This window comes from Haliotis asinina, chromosome 3, assembly GCF_037392515.1.
Source record: "Haliotis asinina isolate JCU_RB_2024 chromosome 3, JCU_Hal_asi_v2, whole genome shotgun sequence".
In the NCBI taxonomy this organism is placed as follows: Eukaryota; Metazoa; Mollusca; class Gastropoda; order Lepetellida; family Haliotidae; genus Haliotis; species Haliotis asinina.
In genome coordinates, this window is record NC_090282.1 from 82,551,242 (window position 1) to 82,571,633 (window position 20,392).

Consider the following 20,392-nt stretch of genomic DNA (forward strand, 5'->3'; position numbering starts at 1 on the left):
TAGCGTTGTATTATGTACATACTGCTGCTCAGCATGTGCTGCCGCTGAGGTCTAGTGTCTGACGTTTGTAGTGTTTATCGTCGTTGTAGCGTTGTATTATGTACATACTGCTGTTGAGCATGTGCTGCCGCTGAGGTCTAGTGTCTGACGTTTGTAGTGTTTATCGTCGTTGTAGCGTTGTATTATGTACATACTGCTGTTGAGCATGTGCTGCCGCTGAGGTCTAGTGTCTGATGTTTGTAGTGTTTATCGTCGTTGTAGCGTTGTATTATGTACATACTGCTGTTGAGCATGTGCTGCAGCCGAGGTCTAGTGTCTGATGTTTGTGATGTTTATCGTCGTTGTAGCGTTGTATTATGTACATACTGCTGTTGAGCATGTGCTGCAGCCGAGGTCTAGTGTCTGATGTTTGTGATGTTTATCGTCGTTGTAGCGTTGTATTATGTACATACTGCTGCTGAACATATGATGCTGTCAACATAGAGACCGCTCTGACCATGAGCTTCTGATCATATGATTAGATCGCCATGGATATGAATCTGCAAACTGTGCATTTCAGGGTGATTAACATAACTGGTTTAGTGAATAATCCTTTACACTTGAATAGACGTGGTGACAATTTTAGAATATTAAAATGTACTTCATTGAAATCATACTGAAAGGCTAAACTTAGTGTTCCTCGCGTACAGTGACATACAGTTTGTTGTAATACGATACATGGACTAGCAAAACATTGTTTAAACATTGACACATATTTGGCATTTTAGAAGCTGGTGAGTCAATAATTAGGCCTACAACTTTGTGGATGACAACATCTTGTTTACTGCACAAAGCGACGTTTCGATGTATATTAATTCTTACACCGCTGTCAAGCTCAAAGCTTATTGACACAGACAGGAGCGTTGCTACCATTTAAATAAAAAGCCCTGGCTTGTGCATGCTAAAAGGTTGGGCAAGCCATCAATAATACAATAAAGCTTTGCAACCTATCCGGCTGACAAGACAGAAATTGCTTGCTACTCGCCTGACAGACATTGTACCTGAAGATCACACACGTGGCGTTGACCAATAGCTTCTTAGAAATACACTTTGGTCATAGCACTACGTGAGACAAAAGAGTGTTTAATGATGTTTTTTCTTCTTTTAAATATATAATAATGAATGAAACACAAGAAAGCCTTGTTTTTTATTTCACCATGTTTCATAAAATATATTATTTCACACGAGGTGAGCATTGAAAAAAACAGTCAGTGTGAAGTTATGTTTCATACTTCATGTCATCACCGTAGGGACTATCAGAAAATGTGTCTCTTCACCTCCACCGCTCCGCAATAAGGACGCAAGAGTGTCCTGGTTCTGTAGTTACGTCCCATACCTGGCTTCCACTTTCTGATTACAGGTATATGTTAACATTGTACTCGGAAAGGTGTAACTCTGAAACACCATAATTCTCTCAGTCTGAAACGTATTCCATGCAAACGATCATATCGTCTGTATAGGTTACTTCACCACACTAAGCCATCAGGACGGCAAAGTGTCACTTAACAATTCTGTTATCAATGTTGCGCTGTGGAACTGAAACCTAAACTACATTTAACTTGAAAAAGCACAAGGAATACATAAATATGAAAAAAAGATAGAGGGAGAGGATGTGGTTCCGAAATATTTATGGTACCTCATGAAGCATCACATTCCGCTATCAGCACTCCGTAATATTAAGGCCATATTCGGACAGGTATTAAGATTCACGGGCTTGAACTTTGCCTGGTCCTTTGCGGTGTTTTTCAATGTGGTTAAAATTCTTGAGAAAAGCAGTGTTTGTGTCTTCACTCCATTTAAACTGGTGGTACTTTATTCCTCGGATAGATCTTAAAGTGCAGCATTCTTTTAGGTACGTAGCTTTATTTTTATCTTCAGTGAAAATGGGAATAACCTTTTTACCATCACCAAGCGAATCCGTTAATGCGACATTACCCTTCCACACGTCCTCGCGAGACATGAAGTTCTTGGTAATGAATAAGAGTACTAACTCAGACTTCAACAAGCACTGATCGAATGCCGCGACTTCAGTTACTCCGTCAGTTACAATGTCTTCCTCCAAAGCCACGTGAACCTTGTTCCCATTATACAGCCGAAGACCCTGCAAGATGAGCTGCAAACCCTTTACTTCCTCTACATCATCCTTGCTGTAGACTAACGTGGCGTGCGAGAACACAGGGTCAGGGTCAGGGTTGGAAGGTGCACTAAAGACCTTGATGTCGACTTTGTTGGCTGAGGGAAAAGATAGGAGATACCAAATGCGTTAGTTCAGAATTATGCGGTTCTTGGCACTTTAAAACAAATGAAAGTTATATTTATACAGCATGACATGCGTTCATGTTCATAGTATCAATAGTCTTTGTATTTTACATCACTGGTGACCTTAAACTAAGAACAAAACGTCAACCATAAATCTGCGTGAGAGAAATGATATCATATTGAGTATCCCATAACAAAATCTTGCAGGTTACAAGTACAATGTAATGACGTCGACGTTTTTAGAGAACAATCATATTACGTTAAAATGTATATGGTATTTAGGACATGAAAGATGGGATACTTAAAGGATACAGATGGACGAAAGTAAGTCATGCATAAAATTATATTTCACACAAACAAAAGATGTTTCTGTACAGACAGATATACCTATGTCACCATTATTCACAATATGTGCTGGTACATACCTTGGCCAATAGCAATAGAGTCTTTCAAATGTGAGTTGTGGCTTCCAATATCTAAAACATATATAAAACACTTTTAAGTAGGATTTGTCCATGCAAGGTGAAATATTGCTTGAATGTGATAGAGAAAGTCAGCTGCATTACCAAAAGAGATTTAGAGACAATCTAAATATGCAGGTACAGGAGGTTGAAACACGATCCAGTGTTACGTGACGCGTACAATAAATGCATATGCTTAGCGTGGTGCAGTGAAAAACTATCGGGAAAAGAAACCTATCACCTGATGTTGTGGAACTTAAAGAGGACATCAAGACATACATGATAGAAATATTGTTTAATGTAACCAATCGATAGTATTCTGTTCACGCAATCAAGCACAAGAGACGTGGGGTCAAAATGAAATGTTACCCAGTCACAGCTCATTCACAAGATGTGTTTAACGTCACATTAAGGAACTGTCCAAGCCTTTTCAATCGATACATGCCAAAACAAGTCTGCTCATGGAGACATGTCCTTATCGCCGGATAAAGCACGGATTTTGTACCAAAGATCCAAAAGAACGTTTTCGAGCTTTGTCGATTTGCTGGTGGAGGTTGTCTCAACCGTCTTTCAAGATGATCCCAGAGATGCTCTATCGGATTCATATCGGGAGATCATGCTGGCCAGTGCAATACGTTGAACTTCCTGTACACGTGTGTTGAGGTATTCCTGTACAAGTAATGGCAGTATGCGGACGTACATTGTCCTGTTGCAAGATCTAATCCCTCGGCTGTTGACGCACAAATGACACAGTCTCAAGACTTCGTCTCTGTACCTTTGAACAGTCACATTTCCATAAAGGATGACAAGTCGTGTTCTCTGCTGATCACAAATGCCACCCCTTACCATGACACCGCCTCTACCAAAAGAGTGCACTTCTTGGACGCAAGTGTATTGTCCAGCTGTAGCGGCCTTCAGCTGGCATGGTAACCCTTGGTCCACCCGTTCTTGGACGGCCTGTCTGTTGGCAACGGCTCAACAAGCTGCTGATGGTTGCTTGGCTACAACTGAAAACTCTTGCAATGTGACGTTGTGAGGCCCCCATTTCTGCCATACCAATAGTTCTGTCAGGTTCGGCTTGTGAATGTCTCGGCATATATGCGATGATCTTTTTGATACTGGCATGGCTGCGCTGTTCCACATCTGTATTCATGCAACATTTGTGCACGGGTATTTTCAGCAAAGTCCATTTATACTGTTTTTGGAATGTGCAGCACGAAATTCACTTAATCACGGACTTGCTACAAATTAAAGCTTTGGGGTAGCACATTTTCTATTTAAAATTTTATTTTGCTACATGAAAAGTAAAAAACACAGGAGCAAGAACTTGCTACCTGGTAATTTTTAGTGAAACCGCTTACGTTCATCAATTAGCCGTCATTTTCAAAGGATAGATCTCCACTTGAGATGTAGACAGATACTCTTGAAGATTTGATGAAAATCAAACATGTAGACCCACAGACGTTTAAAGGTTCTGATCCTATAAACCACTGGTGAACACGTGACGGGGAAGTGTAGAGAGGGTCATGTGGCCTAATACAGTTCCATATGTCCAAAGACGGTAATGGGACTGAGAGGGAGGGACTACAATGTAATTATAAAAGAATGCTGCTACCAGGTAAGGGATTTTGCTACCTATTTTCAAACCAGCCAGCAAGTACTTGAGTGACCAGTATATGTACAGATTGCATGATCTACTTGAACTTAGCATAAGTCAATATCAATAACTCGACATCAGTTGCGTCTCAATTTCCGTAGCGTTATCGGCTATAGCCACTTGTAAAAGAACAACTACAAACATAAATACTCATTCAAACAAATACATACATATTTCAGTCATACAGTTATACTTCTTGAAATAAGCACACCATTGCAATATATTGATGAAGAAAAGATATTTTCAACAGTAGACATACAATGCATCACCATTCAGTATATATGGGTTCAGACATGGCACCTTCATCCAGATACAATAAAGCAGAGATACTCTACCTGTATATAGGCTCCCTACATAAAGTATATACATACATGATGCACACAGAGGTATACAGGCTGATGCTGCTGCACTATTTCACGTCGCGCTGGTTACAGATACATTGAACAGGATTTCTCATTGTACAGAATATAATATACACTGATCAACAGAGCTTTAGTCATTATCATCACACCCCGATGTTTTAATAGTATACTCGTTGACCTTAAACACAATAGTGGCAGTAATCAATTTTGTTCTCCACACTCAGTTAATGATGAATGTTATGATAGATTAAGAAAACAAGTGGAATTTAAATGTTTCATCCTGTGAATAAAATCTATTGACCAAAGATCAGGACTCAATAATGAAAAAAACCCATTATAATGAAAAAATCATTTTTTCCTCTGAAGTTATAACTGGCGTTCAAAAATAACTACTAAATCTAATCAAACCACAATATACCTATGTGAAGTAGGCGAAATATCAAATTGACGAAAATATAAATGCTAACGACATGTAATTAAAGGGGTCGTTCATCTATAAGTATAACATAAAACGTTTTTATGACAATATTTTTAGCGAGGCGACATAAAATATTTTCACTCGTATGGCTGTTGAAAATGGGGTGTGCGCCATTGCCATCGACTTCTGTGTCGATGAATTTCATTCATTACATTAACAGTGGGTTATATTTTCGTCACATATATATTGTTGCAGAATTTGTGAAACGTGCTCATTAAGAGCGGTAACCTACAATAATTATTGACACACACACACACACACACACATGAGGAAGTGTGTTAAGTAGGCTTCGGAGTTTTAAAATATTTCAAACGAACAAAGCTAGATATCGATAGTAGACGAAAACAGGGCAACCGATGACGTTGGGTTTTCATTTGAAGTTAAAACAACCGTTTACTCACATTGCTCACTCATATTGTTACATGTTTATGAAAGTTCACCAAGTAGTTTCACCTCGTACTATCAGTATATACGCCGGTATATACGCATGCGCGACTCTCTTTCCCAGAGTTCCATGCGGCCAGCATTGATACATGTATACTGCTATGTCACCACTGGGTGTGCAGTTCGTGAGTGGAGTCATTCACAGGCAAACTGTACACAGTGCAAATAGGGCTGCGCAACAGAGAGAAAAGTAAGAGTCTTCCAGTTTGAAAGCGAAGCAAAACTGGTTATTTTCCTCCTAGTATTTGCGCTGCAGCTTGCCTGCGTTTCATCGGGTGCAGGCTAAAACGTCACCACAGCAAAACGGCACCGGGCGAAAACGTCACCGTTTGGACAGAACGGAACCTTCCCTTGGCGAAAACGGCTACAAATGTTATGGCGAAAACGTCACCATATACAATTTTAAAAATGATGAACATTGATATGATGACTTTATTGTATTGTGAACTTTGGATAAACATTTAGTGTTTCGTAAATAGACTTTGTGAAATAAAAACAGATATATTAGGTAAGTAGACGTTATTGGATTGTGAACTTTGGATTGATATAAATATAAATATAAATAAATAATATATTAGGAATATATCAGGTAAGTATGCCCATCAATATATAACACTAACACTCACCAAGCTGCTTGCATCATGTTTAGATAATAAATGCGTCTACTCTGCCGACAATGATTGGAAAGTGCTTCTCGTACCCAAGCTGCATGTAGTATGTTTAGATAATAAATGCGTCTACTCTGCCGACAATGATTGGAAAGTGCTTCTCCTACCCAAGCTGCGTGTAGTATGTTTAGATAATAAATGTGTCTACTCTGCCGACAATGATTGGAAAGTAAAAACATCGCACCATTCAAACTGTATTTAAAGCACAGACATGTACCCGATACACATCATTCATCACAATGTCTCACCACTGTGTTGTATGCGATAAGACTGTCCGAAGAAATCAACATGCTGTGTCTTGCGACCAGTGTGAGTTATGGACTATATTCGTTGCATTTGACATTTGATAATCTTTATGCGTTTCATATTCACATTTTTCATGAATAATCATATACATATCTTTATGTACTATTTCAGGTAGCTTACATGGAGGATGACAACATTCACGTTTAGCCCGTTAATCAGTAGCCGTTTTCGCCAATTTGGTGCCGTTTTCACCAAACGATTTTGGTGCCGTTCTGCTGTGGTGCCGTTTTAGCTATAACCCGTTTCATCAGTCGACACCAGCACTGTGCACCTAGCAGTTTATTTATAAATGTAGTCTTTGTATTTTGGCAATTCCAAATTACCAAAGAACATAGCTGTTGGAAATTAAGAGCCACCTGACCTTGTTGATAATCCAAAATAATTGTCCATCTTTACTTCATAGTTAAAGCGGAAATAGAGTTTTCTGTAAATCTCTGAGTGAAACACATTCTGTGTTTTTACTGATCAGAAACGTTAATAAACTGGTTAGCTATTCTCGAAACGTTCGTAGCCCTACGAACTTCTTAAGCCCATTCTTAACACATTGGCTACGCTAAGTTAAGAATTCTTAGGGCTATGAACGTTTCGAGGATAAGGGCTCTGGTACACGTTCAATTCAAAACAATTTTACACGTATTGGAGCACACTGGCACTACTTAAAGTGCGTAATTTCAAACTGCAAAATCTATTCCCTTTTAGAAGCACCCATTGCCCTTTTTCTGGAACTTAGCGAAGGAGTAGTTTCCTTAAATCGGTTCGCGGGCGTGTCCAGTAACAGCTGAGCGCACATGCAATGCTATCTTAAAAACATCAGTAATCACTGTGCGAATCCACGCTCGCATACAGACGCGCCTTGACTCACTGCCGGAACATGTTTTTCCGCCCGACACTATTATTTCATTTCCAGACCTGGTTAGACATGTCATAGATGTGATGTGTTATATACTGGAGATGACAGCACCCTATTTGTACCCATCTGTAATAGAAGGGTGCGGTTATCGTGATGCTCTTGAAATAGTTCACTTAATTTCCTAATAAACTCAGGTGCCTCCAGCGTTGCCTTATATTTTTTTCTTGTTACTCTCTTCCAATACATGTTCACGGCAGAAAACACATTAGGTTTCAATGGATGTTTTCACATGTTCACCTAATGCGTTTCTCCGTCCCAATCCTTTACACCATATTTATGAAACATGGGGGCAGTTGTATAAATGACAGCAGCCAGAAGTAGCTGGAAAAAACACTGCTTACACTGATGACTCTCTCTCTCACACACACACAGTGTAAGTAACAGTGAAAACATGACAGTAAATGTAACACAAGGAAAGATAAAAGAAAATTCAGAATATGTGTCATGATTTGCTGAAATCTAACATGTCAAAACCTGTCTCAATCAGTTGCTGTCACAAGCTTTTCTATTATAAAGATATAGAAACTGTCAAGGGCAACGATCTCAAAACGGCATGAGGGAACAGTGATGGGAAAGTCATACTTGATGACGCCTGACCCTCTGATAAAAAGAGTCCTGTACTGTACCGAGAAAGTGAAATCCCAAATATGACATATGTTACATTTGACCACTTTCTAAAATGGCATCTGTAATCTAATCTACTACCTGTATAGTCTCCCGCTTTGAAAGACCAGTGTTGTGACCTGTCACAGACCTCCAGATTTCCACTCCCAAAGAAGTCTAGAATCTTGAAAAATATGGATCGAGATCAGTAGAGGAGTGTAACGAATAATACTGAGAGTAAGTTTACTCAGATTGTATTCAAGTAAGGACGGCTGTGTCAGCACCTTTTCTGAATCTGAACTGAAAAGCATGAGGAAATGCGACATATTATTAGACCTCTAGTCTCTTAAGTTTACCTCTTTCAAATAATTTGTGTGTTAGCCACTTAGCTAGTTGAGCTGGCTTTACATACCCCATGACCTTCTCTTCAGGGAGGATATGACCAACAGTATATTGATCTAGAACACAGCTTATTTAACAATACCTGTTATATGACCTTTTTGAGTATTACAGATGTTCATTGGTTAATCTGTCTGGTTATTTTGCTTTCCCAGCTTTTAGAGCCATAACTTGAGAAAAGACCTCATTGCAAGAAATTGTAGTTCGGGAAGAATTGTAACATTCCATGCAATGAGTCCAGGAAGATCATAGTTTCCTACCACTGAATCTCCTGATGTCATTATCTGGGACTGGAGCGAATCCAGGACGCCTGATCACCTTTGTTGAAAGATGGCTTTCCTCTATTACATGTTATGCAGCATTGTAATGTCATTAACTGTTAATAGTCTTACTGGCACTGTGTAATTTCACCTATTTCTCTGCTGTAATTTGCTGCGATTTTAAAATCAAGTTAACTCTTTGTGTCTATAATGTCTCTTTGGTTTGTTGGTTTTGCACTGAACTTAGTAGCATTCTACATCTGGGTCATGCTGTCTTAGAGATTAACACCTGTTTCACATCTGAACCTGTCCTACTTTCAAAACATCAAACATCACCCTTCCATACATGAAGCAGCAGCTTTCTGGACTTTGTAACTTTTGAGGTGCATGTCTTTAAACAATGAAAATATGTGTTGCTATACTTTATAAGAATGTTTCAGATTACTTGACTTGTGGTTTCTAAGAGGACCTTAAAAGTTTTCACGTTCATTAAAAAACATTTAAAACAAATTTGCTTAAATCCAGTTAGTTAATGATAATAATAAGAATTGTAATTTTATAATGCCCATTTTCCATGTACAATAAACAACACAGGCTCAGTGCCAACACACAGGCTGTTGATTATCATTACCAGGGATAACTCAAGCTGTTTGCAAGACACCACCTAGCCCACCAAAAACACATTTTCTGCAGGGTAAACAGTACTAGTATGAAGAAATTCACTGGTCCAAGGTGAGACCACATGAAAAAACATGTGCTCCTTTGTGCAACAGCACTGAAGTCCTAGAAACCCTCAGGAGTCAAGCAATTCAGTCACTAAAGGACTAACCTTGCCCCAGTTTGTTAAACTTCAACTCATTTGTGACCTGAGCTCTTTGCACAGGTCCACACACCATGCTTATGCCGCTTGATTAAGAATGACTATCAAAGTCAGAAAAAAATACACTGAAACATACAAAGAAATCATTCATCACATTTACTTTCAAACTTCCCATACATTCCACAAACACATTTGTTATACCAAGAAAAATGATAGAACACATAGTGACAATCACCAGTAAGCTACCCTGCCTTTCCAGTCACATTCTGTCTCTCTGTGCACCAATATTTTAGTAGTGTATACTACAGCATTGAAAATATCAACATGAATTTAAAAACTGCTACGATCTTACAATAACGACAATATGCATTTGGTTTTCATGATCTTCAGGCAAAGTATCACTTATCACTTACCTAGCTGACTTAGTCTTAGGCTTTCCACCCAACACATAGGTTACATTCATACAGTAAACAGCTTCATATTACTCCTTGAGTAATGTGTCAATCTAAATATATCTCAGTGTAAGTATGTTTACAATAACTGGTTGCCAGTAGGGTTAACATAACGATAAAATGGATATGAAACATACAACAGGATGAAGGAGTAAGCATTAACTCCGAAACGTTGTGTTCTCATATAAAGAAGTTGATATCCATAAAATCTTCATTCTTATACAACAGGATGTCTCTCAATTTATCCAAATCTTGTATCAACCATGAAGAGATCTCTTAATTCATCCACAAAACAGTATGTATATCTAATGAAACAAACGTCAATGTACTATACATTACCTTACAAATGACTGAAAATGACAGGTATGGCCAAAATCAACATGGAGGAGATAACAATTTCTCAGTAACAGAGCATGACAGAAATATTAGTTCCACATCCTGTGTTACAGAGTTTCTGTGTCAGATTAAAAGGAAACACACAAATTTGCTGGATTATAAAAAGAAATCAACAACATGCAATTTGAAAAATGTAAAGTTAAAAATATCATTCACTTGTTTCATTTCCTGCTAACATTTGAGAAAAAATATGAGGTAACAAAATGTCAGGTGAAGGATGGTGAATTTCACACACTCAGCTGAACCTCATCTAGTACCCAGGTACTAAAACCCATTCTATGTACCCTCTAACTGCACATTACTAAGCACACCTACATAAAGTATGGATTGCCTGTAAAGTGTGACATGACAAGAAATACAAGTAGACTGTCATGCTGGTGAGGCAGGGTATGCTTACATTCTTTATAACACCTGGTGTCATCACTATTTCAGTGATTCTTATATAACACATTATTACCATGCAGACATGCCAATCCCTAATTAAGCCTAAATACTATTTTTGGCCAAAAAAATGATATAAAAATTTGTATTTGGGGGCCAAAATTAGTATTAACTTTTCCAAAGTGTACATTGTGCTAACCTAAATCAGTATGCTAACCTAAATCAGTACTATGTATCCACATACATGACACTAAACAAAATATGGTTCAAATTTATTGTGTTTGGTACATATTGATATTTTAATCTATAGATTTTTTACAAAATTTGTATCTTTATACTTCTATCTTAGTTGTGTTTTTGTGGGTTTTTTTATGTAACAAATACAACAACATCATTTGGTTGGGCATCTCTGACAGTGTGGTGAGAAATATACAATAGACTCTGTATTTAGCAGATATTATGGTTACAGAAATATGTTATGTTTACATCTGGCATACAGATCTCTGCCAACCTAATGGCATCACTGGGTCCTACAGTATATATACGAAAACTGGCACTTTATCGTGAAGCTGTGCTCAGCTTGGCCACCTGTAGCAAATAGGGTAACAGGTTTGAAAAAAGCGTACAAAGAAAGTCTAAAGCAATCAATCAATAACTTACATAGTTTTATCACTATACAAAACATGAATATAAAGTTTGAACAAAATACCTTACCCAAAGAATAAGGCATTTACATTCTTAGCATCAATGAAATAACAGACCAAAATAAGAATGTGATATTCATTACAGAGATCCAAACTGTAAAGGGCTCTTCAAGTGAAGTCATTACTTTATAGTTTTACAAAGTCATTACGAATATAGTTTTATAAGGTTATTCTCATAAAGAAATAGTGTTAAGTAGAAAAGGGTGAATTCTAATACATGTTCAATGAATATGCAGACCAACCTAACTGACAAAATCTAGACTTCAGGAGGCAGCTTCTCACAAAAACAATGCAAATGGAACATCAACACTGACGCCCACCTGCAAATTTAAGAGGAGTTTGGGTTCCATGCCCACAGCATACCTCGTGACAACACAAGTACAGAACATGGCACCCAAACAGGGACACACAGTCTGTCCTACAGACATGAAGCAAGTATATGCAAGGTACATATAGTGTGGAGTGCAATCAGTCGGAATAGTTAGTTCACACCATGGTGTCCCAGAATCTTGATCCAGGATGAAAACTGACATGATGGCTGTTTGTAAGTCACAAGATCCTTTGTTGTACCACATTTGGATGCAATAGAAATCACATCTTCCAGTAAGACAGTGCTTGTGCCCTCATTGCCAGAGTAACACTGGACTTCCTGACATCATGGCATGCAAAGCCTACAGTAGCCTGCCATCAACCAGGGCATAAGCCCAATAGAACACCTTTAGGACCAGATTTACAGATGACTGAATGACCTCCAACAAAGACCAACAACTGAGGCTGAACTCAATCAGGCATTTTGTAGAGTTTGGACCCAAGTGACTGTGGCCTTTAACAACCAGGTAATCCATTCCATGTACAGACAATGCAACTCTTTCACAGATGCCCACAAACAATACTTACTTTGGGCTATCTTAATGGTACCACTTTTGGTGATTTTGTTTGTGTGAACTCTGAATGTAATTCTCAAAACTGTGTTAACCATAACTGTCTAGTTTGAACTCAATCCTCCGCTTTGATTGTTAATTAGAATGAACTGAAGTGTGGGACGTCAGTAATGGCTATTGGTGTGACAGCATATTATATTTTCTTTACTATGAACTTTTTTCTGTAAAATATGTTCATTTAAGAGACTAGTTGTTAGTCTAAGGGGCAGTCTGGCATCAGTTGTAGGATGTGTCCAACACAATTGCACTAACAGTGATGTATGTGTATGTGTGCATGTGTGCGTGCATGCATGAGTGTGCGCACACAAATACATGCATTTCTGGATTTCTGGCTCTTCTCTGGTGATAACACATCCATCCAGACACAGTATACTATGGAGGGGGTAATGGACACACAACTTGGCTTAAGTATACTTGGCACAAGCATGTTGATTAATTTCAGCTTTCAGTTTGTGATCAGCTTCAACTGTCTTCCAGTGCATCTTATAATGAGGGTAATAGGGCACTCTATGCAATCCAACTTCTGAACAACAAATGATTACCATATACACAGTATTGAGTGTCTTGATGCACAGAAAATTGATAAAGGGGCCACTTACTCATCCACAGACACCATGTTAAATAGCATCAGAGATCAAACTAAATTCAAATGTCAAAATCTTTTCAACAATAGTTAGAAGGCAACAAGTAAAAGAGCCTTTCACAGTGCTGTAAAGTATTCTCCCTTCAGATTGCTGTTGAAGCTGGGCTCTGAATACAACACAGTATCTCCCGAGTTATTGGAATGTGTAGCTTAGAGATATCGAGGATGGCTTATTATGTACTTAATCATGTACATGATTGTGTCTTGTCTCTAAGAAATTGTCATATTTGCCATTTTTGCAGTTAGATTTTCTTGTCTCTTTTGTCGAGCACTGTTCAGATTCTTCGTGAATCTCTCGGCAACTCTTTCAGTCCAGTTGCAACCAATGTACTCAATCCCCTTTATTGCTCTTATCGAGGGTTTTAAGTACTTCAGGTTATGCTTTTTGTCCAAGAAAATAGGTATCACAAATTCCTTTTTACTACCTGAAAATAAGAATGATTCACATAAAGCAATATTCTGCTTATAGCAACAGAAGCTTTCTTCACAAAATACTTTGGTAATAAACAGAAACATTATCTGTGCGTTTTCTAGCCAACTCTCAAAGTAGGTGACTTCTCCTTTCCCCAAGTCAGGTCCATCATCCTCAACGGCAACACAGGCCATTTTATTGTCAAACAAAACAAGACTGTTCAAGCGGTCTTTGAGTTTGTTGACTTCTTGGGTATCCTGATCATGGCAGATGATCACAGCATCAAACTTCACGGACACAGGCACGTCCACTGTGGATAAAACACAACAGTACATAACAAATCTCCTCAGAACAAAGGATTTCACCAATACATGGTCCAGGTTCCCGACCTGGGTGAGATGCTAAACAAAATTCACTAAAAACGGAAAATGTTGGAAAGAAAAATGAGAGTTTACTGTGAGAGTGAGTGGTGCTCTATGAAGCATTTAATCATTAACACACTGACTGCCACCACAAATATACTTGAAGTATCAATTCTGCTCCAATTTGCTACTACGAGTAATCTTGTAGCTATATCGGTGGTATTTTAAAACAAGTTTCACAAGTTTGCAAACAGACATAAGAGGAAATCTTCTCCTGGCATTAACCAAGCAAGCCAAGAGATGTTTGTTTCTTGTGCCTTTTTTGCCAACATGTGAAACTTGTTTTAAAATACTACTGACATAGCTATGAAATAAGTCGTAGTGGCAAATTTGGAGAGAATTGATACTATGAGTACACTTGTGAGAAGCAGTTAAGGTTTTAAAACTGTATCCATTTTTTTCCAAGTCAAATTCAAATGTGGAGTCTCCAAAAATATGAGATGTTCTGAATGTAACGCAGATGCTAAACTTTTTTTGTTTTAACAAGTCTATGTCACGTCATTCATAACAGCAAATACCTTTCATGGTTTCTTCTTGAACAGATGTAACTGATGTTGGATTGGCATAGTTCTGCGGCTCTCTGGACGGCTGACTTAGTTGAGGAAGTGGATGATATGTTTCTCTCCGATGTTGATCTTCAGGTTGCTGAGATGCATGCTGCCAACCTACAGATGATTGATTATGTGTATCTCTGTGATGGGAAGGTCCATATCCTGGTGTAACTCTTAGATCCATTCTGACTGACTCAGTGGGAAGTTCTGCTGATGGTGGTGCTGTGGCTCCCTCAAAAGGCTCTCCTGACAAGTGGGGCACTGCGCCTCCAAACATATTTGCTGGAAGACTGACTTCAGGTGAAAATGGGACGGCATCAGGTTCAAGATCTGATGTTGGCAGGTTGGGGTACTCCATGCTGTACTGTGTAAGACTTGTGGTGTTCTCGTCATAGAAGCAACTATCGATTTGTTCTGGGTCAACACTTGATCCTTCGAAATCCATTTTGGGTTGCTCAGATCATCTTAATCTGTAAGTGAAAACTGGCGATCATTTCAAAGTACAATTTTTTCATACATTTAAGCATGATTTTGACTCTCAGTGTATCTATCAAATGTTTCTTTGGATGATTTTCTCTCCAAATTTTTCACTTTACAACTGGTTTGTCATGTTTTCATACTTATATGTGATTTCTTATGATATTTATTAATACTTTCATAATTGAAACACTTGAGACAACACTGTTAAACTTAGAATATATACAAATATTTACAGCTAATACTTGCATTGCCAAAACAGTCGGATCATGCAGCTACATGCTACAGTTCTCTACAGTTACCTAGCTCGGTCAGGTAATAATCTGCTGTGTACTGTCCATAATGTTCTGTTTCACATACTTCAGCAATACTCGTCATTTGCACTGCAAGCATTTCTCCCTGCAGTCCCTTTTAAAGAATGTCCCTTGCTCAGGCTAGTGTGTAGATTCTATTGTTCTCTGCTCAGCCAAACATACAAGGTATCAGGTATTTAAAGGTTAATTTCATCTTGTGCCTTGTTCAGTATTTCATGTGGTTGTCATCACACGTGTTGTGGTCTTGATATTCTTGAGGATCAAGATCATGGTGATCTGGACTCTGTTTTATGTGTACTATCTAGTCATGAGTATTTGATACTTCATCATTATATTGGCTATATTTAAAATATGTTTAAGTTCAGTATCCATTAACTATTATGTGTAAATGTTTTATGCGGTGAATTATGTTATTGCTACCAGTGTAGATTATAGCTCGCATCACAGTGAGTTATTATATTGTTGTTTTAGTTTGTGTATGGCTCCCAGTATAGTGAGTTAGGTTAAAGGTCACATATACTCTAATAGGGTTCAAATGCAAAATCACTTGCTGACATCATTATCAATGAAACCCTGTCATTAAAACTACTCATTTCGCACAATAGTGCACAATTCTCAGCTGCAAACAAAATTTCAACCAATCAGAGCGGCGCGTCTCTGTGACGTAATTGTAGGTATAGAAATGAGGGTCTGTGCAGTATTCACCTACATTTCAGGGGTTAAACTATTTCGTTTACAGGTTTGTACAAACATGTAATCACGAAAGCTGTTGAGAAAAATGAAAGCTATATGTTCTCACAATCTACTATCATTTAGTTCTGTCTCCTGCTTTGCCAAGTTTTCGAGTTACAACCCTTGTTTTCATAGACGATTCTGTCAAAATCACTTGGTGTCGCTAGGTTGTAATCCGTGTTAGGTTGCATAAACCTACACGTTATTTGTCATCATTCACTTGATGCTCAGTTAAAGAATTTACAACAGGTATAATTAGCGGTAACGCCACATAGATTACCCGACAAAGGCCCCCATTTGGCATTTCTTGTGCCTGGATCGATCAAAGGATTAACCGATAACACACTGATTGACTAAATAGTTTTATGTGAATTTAAATGGGGGATTTGTCAAAAGGCAGTGTTTATGTATGTACATTTACTAATCTATACGGAATACACACTCTCTTGTCTGTGTCTATGTAAAAACAACACCCTTCTTTCAAAGGATCAACTGCCAATTCACTGATTGATTGCTCATTATTGGCTAACTAAATAACTTTTTTAACAGAATGACGCACATTATGCAATTAGTTGCCATGTGTGCTATCTTGGGTGACCAATGAAACTATACAGCCATGTGAAAGACCTGAAACGATACATCACGTTTTCGTATATTAGACTGTTAAAAGACACATCACTTGGGAAATCTGCAGATGAATTAAATCTCACTCGTTTTTTTGTGGATATTGATGGATACATTCCTCTAACAAGGTAATAGCCTGACATTGCTCCTATAACTTTAATTTTAATATTTGCATTCTTGTTTTTATTAAGTTGTTGTAGCTTTCAACAGAATCATTGTTTTCGTCGTAAAGTGTGATGATGCAGACGACATACACTAGGGCCTGTGTGTGAATTATGATTCATATAGGCAAACTATAAAATGTCTACAAATTACGTTCCTGTTATACATTTATACATTCGCAGATCGCTTCTTTTTATTAAGTTTCAAAATGGATACAATTATGATTATAAAGTAATTAGGATTATGAGACCAAGTATAAAGACATATATTGACAAGTGTCTGTATACTGGTGAGTGACAACTACATACAAACCAAGTAAATTTAGCTAGTGAAGAAAGTTATCGCGCAGTATTTTCACTTCAACACCGACCTTGCTTAGGTTATGTTACAGGTTGTGTCATGCAAACTCCTTTTGGTAATGATTCAAATACATATTTAAGTACCAGTAGACAGTAGTTTTGATTTTCTAACTTGATGAAAACAAACCATAATCTCATTAATTCACATGGATTTGACTTCACGATTTTCAAAAATGGCGGTGCCCTGTCTTGGGATGAATGCTATTTAAGCTTGTTTTCACCGACTTACAATATCAAAATTACTTTCTACTGGTAGTAAAACATGTATTTTATTGATGGACAATAGGATCTTGCATGACATTGCTTATAACATAACAATTTCACTCTTGGAAGTGAGGTGGAGGTCAATGTAATATTGCTTGCAATATAAATGTCACTTGGACCCCCACCTTGCTTCCTTGGAAGAAGTCCTTATGTTAAAAGTTGTGTCATGCAAAATCCTTTTGGCCATGATTCAAATGCATATTTAACTACTAGGAAAATGTAGTTTTGATTTTCTAACTTGAGGAGAACAAACCATAATCTCAATAATTCTAACGGACTTTGGCCTGTGACTTCACGATTTTCAAAAATGGCGACACCCTATCTGAGGATGAATGCTATTTAAGTTTGTTTTCACCGACTTACAAAATCGAAATTACTTTTCACTGGTACTAAAATATGTATTTTATTGTCACTTCGACCACAACCTCGTTTCATTATATTCATGCAAAATCCTTTTGGTCAGCAATGTGTAGTAAGAAGTCTTGATTTTATAAACTCAATGAAACTTGAACTCCATTTTCTATCCTGGAAGCGTGGTAGGGGCCGAACCATCCGATTTAGTATATACCACAGGCTTCCACAACGCTCGCTTCGCACACACTAACAACCAACTTAAGCACAAACTACGGGGTCCGGTGCAAATCTGTGCATAGTGACACCATCACCCGACCCCAAGGAGCAACTGACGGTAACACAACAATTCGGCATGTCTTTGCTGATGTTGAGAAGTCAGCAAAATGACGAGCTTCCTATACATTTTCTATACAACGCACTGAAAATCGTTCCTTCTATGACGTCACTGTAGGGCTCTGGCAACACAGTTACGCAACCAGTCTGCAGTTTCATTTGCGGGTGAGAGAGAAGCAGAGGTTTTTTTAGCAACTTTTGAGCGCTTGGTTTTAATTAACCACTAGTTTTTATTTAAAAAAATGGCATTCTGTTTATGACTAACCAGAAGTCTTTCATATGCAGTGATAAAAAGAGAACAAAAAAATTGAGTTTAGTGGTCCTTTAAGGTTAGGTTTTGACTAAAACTACAGTGAGTGTTTTTATTACATAAATTATCTAGAGCATAGTATTACATATAATTATTAATTGATATTTCATCTGAGCATAATATTTGGCAATAATCTTACTTTCCATATCCCTGTTAACACGAAGCATTATTGCTATGAGCATTATCAACCCTACCATGACTGAATGTGTGTGTGGATGGATGTATGTGTGGTTTGATGTGGTTGTTTGATGTTTTTTTTCACAATTACTCTTCTAATTGTTTGTTGTAAATCTGCATACATTGTTTTTTAATCCTGCAGTTGATGTAAACACCAGCACTGTCACCTATACTGTGAATGCAAAAGCTTAGGTCACACCGACCTGATATGTTATCATTGTTGTATCAACTATACTTATCACTGTATAGTATGTAATATCTGTCACATGTGTAATGTTTACAGTACCAATGCCATGTAATGTAATTAATTCATGTGTATCATCAATTAATGTGTATTACTGTGGTATTATTCATTGTCATGGTAATGTGTAGTCAACAACATTTATGATTAGTAATGTACATATATATACATAGGTGTGTGTGTGTGTGTGTGTGTGTGTGTGTGTGTGTGTGTGTGTGTGTGTGTGTGTGTGTGTGTGTGTGTGTATTAAATTAAGAATTTGGTTAAGTTCATAAGGTAATGTGCTGTGTATTATGTTTTTTGTGTCAGTTATTCATTGGATAGACTTATATTGTCATTTTACCATGTTTCAGGCTTGAAAGGTTTTGTTTTATTACATTCAAAGTAATAAAAGTCCATCACCTCACACCCCAGTGCCTTTGTGGTTCTTGCCCAATAGAAGCAGCCCCATTTCTAATACACATACACTTTTTGCTGGTTGATAAACTATATCTGTTTAATCAAAAGTTATCCTAAATGTAATATACATATACACAAGTCATAATGATAAACAATATTCCTGGAATTTTATAACAGTAGCCAAGTAGGTCAAGGGCACCAACTACTCATCTGGTATGATATAAACATATGGAGTTGCCTTTGCAAGTGAGTAATGAGCTGATAATGCAGATACCATAAGACCATGGTCATGTGCATACTCCTAGAACGTATACTAGATGATCCATACACAGACATTTTGTAGACTACAAGTGGCTGTACTGCTACGGAATGTCAAGTCCAGTGACTGTCATTCAATGTGGAAAGACGTCGTAAAACAGTGTCAAAACTGAAAATCATAGGAAATACATAGAGACTACTAATTTCACCGACAGCCGACACATGGTATCTGAGTGATAGTCACAACTCATTGCTGGTCCCGGTTTGATGAGAACATTTGATCGCGGGCCTCGACCAGCTGACAGTGACAAACAGGCTTACTAAGTGGCTGTATGAGACAATAAACCAACGATCCAACTTCAAGTGACATATATGATAGAATTTTAATAGTACTGAACATGTAGAAATTATTTACCTGCCATGTACCAACAGCAACATCAACTTCGTAAGATAACTTTCAGCGTCGTACTGCTGGCATATCCATCGCTTCGAACCGAAAGCAGGAACGACTTGGCAAAACTCAGAATCGATTTCCCGACCGCTTCCGCGTTGGGGTTGCGTTTTTGCGCAATGCCTTTTGTTCCCGCACTCTACAAAATCAGTGATCGGTACGAAATTTCTGGTCTCATCCTAGTTCAGCTAGCTAAACGACGTCTCATCCCACTTAGTTCTGGTCGCTACATACAATTTCTTACAGTTGAACCAGTCTAATATAAAGGTAATGCTACCTTTGAGGGCACTATTATTTGCAAGTGCCCTAGGTCTTCCATTAACTGTCCGACGACGGAGCATTATATTTCCGTTATTATACCGTTAGGTG

General features: G+C 37.9%; 2 protein-coding genes across 2 annotated transcripts; both read right to left on the minus strand.

Moving 5' to 3' along the window:
- Positions 1–1,162: 1,162 nt before the first annotated feature.
- LOC137277148 (uncharacterized) lies at positions 1,163–6,008 on the minus strand. The gene is made up of 3 exons (XM_067808818.1): positions 5,658–6,008; positions 2,724–2,774; positions 1,163–2,271 (listed from the first exon to the last, which is right to left on the minus strand). Exons 1-3 carry the CDS (start codon positions 5,668–5,670, stop codon positions 1,739–1,741), a joined length of 597 nt encoding a protein of 198 aa, XP_067664919.1. The 5' UTR covers positions 5,671–6,008; the 3' UTR covers positions 1,163–1,738.
- A 3,803-nt stretch (positions 6,009–9,811) lies between these two features.
- LOC137278604 (uncharacterized) lies at positions 9,812–20,144 on the minus strand. The gene is made up of 3 exons (XM_067811071.1): positions 19,988–20,144; positions 14,536–15,038; positions 9,812–13,905 (listed from the first exon to the last, which is right to left on the minus strand). Exons 2-3 carry the CDS (start codon positions 15,011–15,013, stop codon positions 13,394–13,396), a joined length of 990 nt encoding a protein of 329 aa, XP_067667172.1. The 5' UTR covers positions 15,014–15,038; positions 19,988–20,144; the 3' UTR covers positions 9,812–13,393.
- Between the last annotated feature and the right edge of the window lie 248 nt (positions 20,145–20,392).

Excerpts from the sequence above, each read along its gene's own strand:
- LOC137278604 (XM_067811071.1), bottom strand. The coding sequence starts at position 15,013 with ATGGATTTCGAAGGATCAAGTGTTGACCCAGAACAAATCGATAGTTGC. Across the intron at positions 13,906-14,535 it reads TCAAGAAGAAACCATGAAAG|TGGACGTGCCTGTGTCCGTG; the intron begins GTATTTGCTGTT and ends TTTTATCCACAG.
- LOC137277148 (XM_067808818.1), bottom strand. Across the intron at positions 2,272-2,723 it reads CTCTATTGCTATTGGCCAAG|CCAACAAAGTCGACATCAAG; the intron begins GTATGTACCAGC and ends CTTTTCCCTCAG.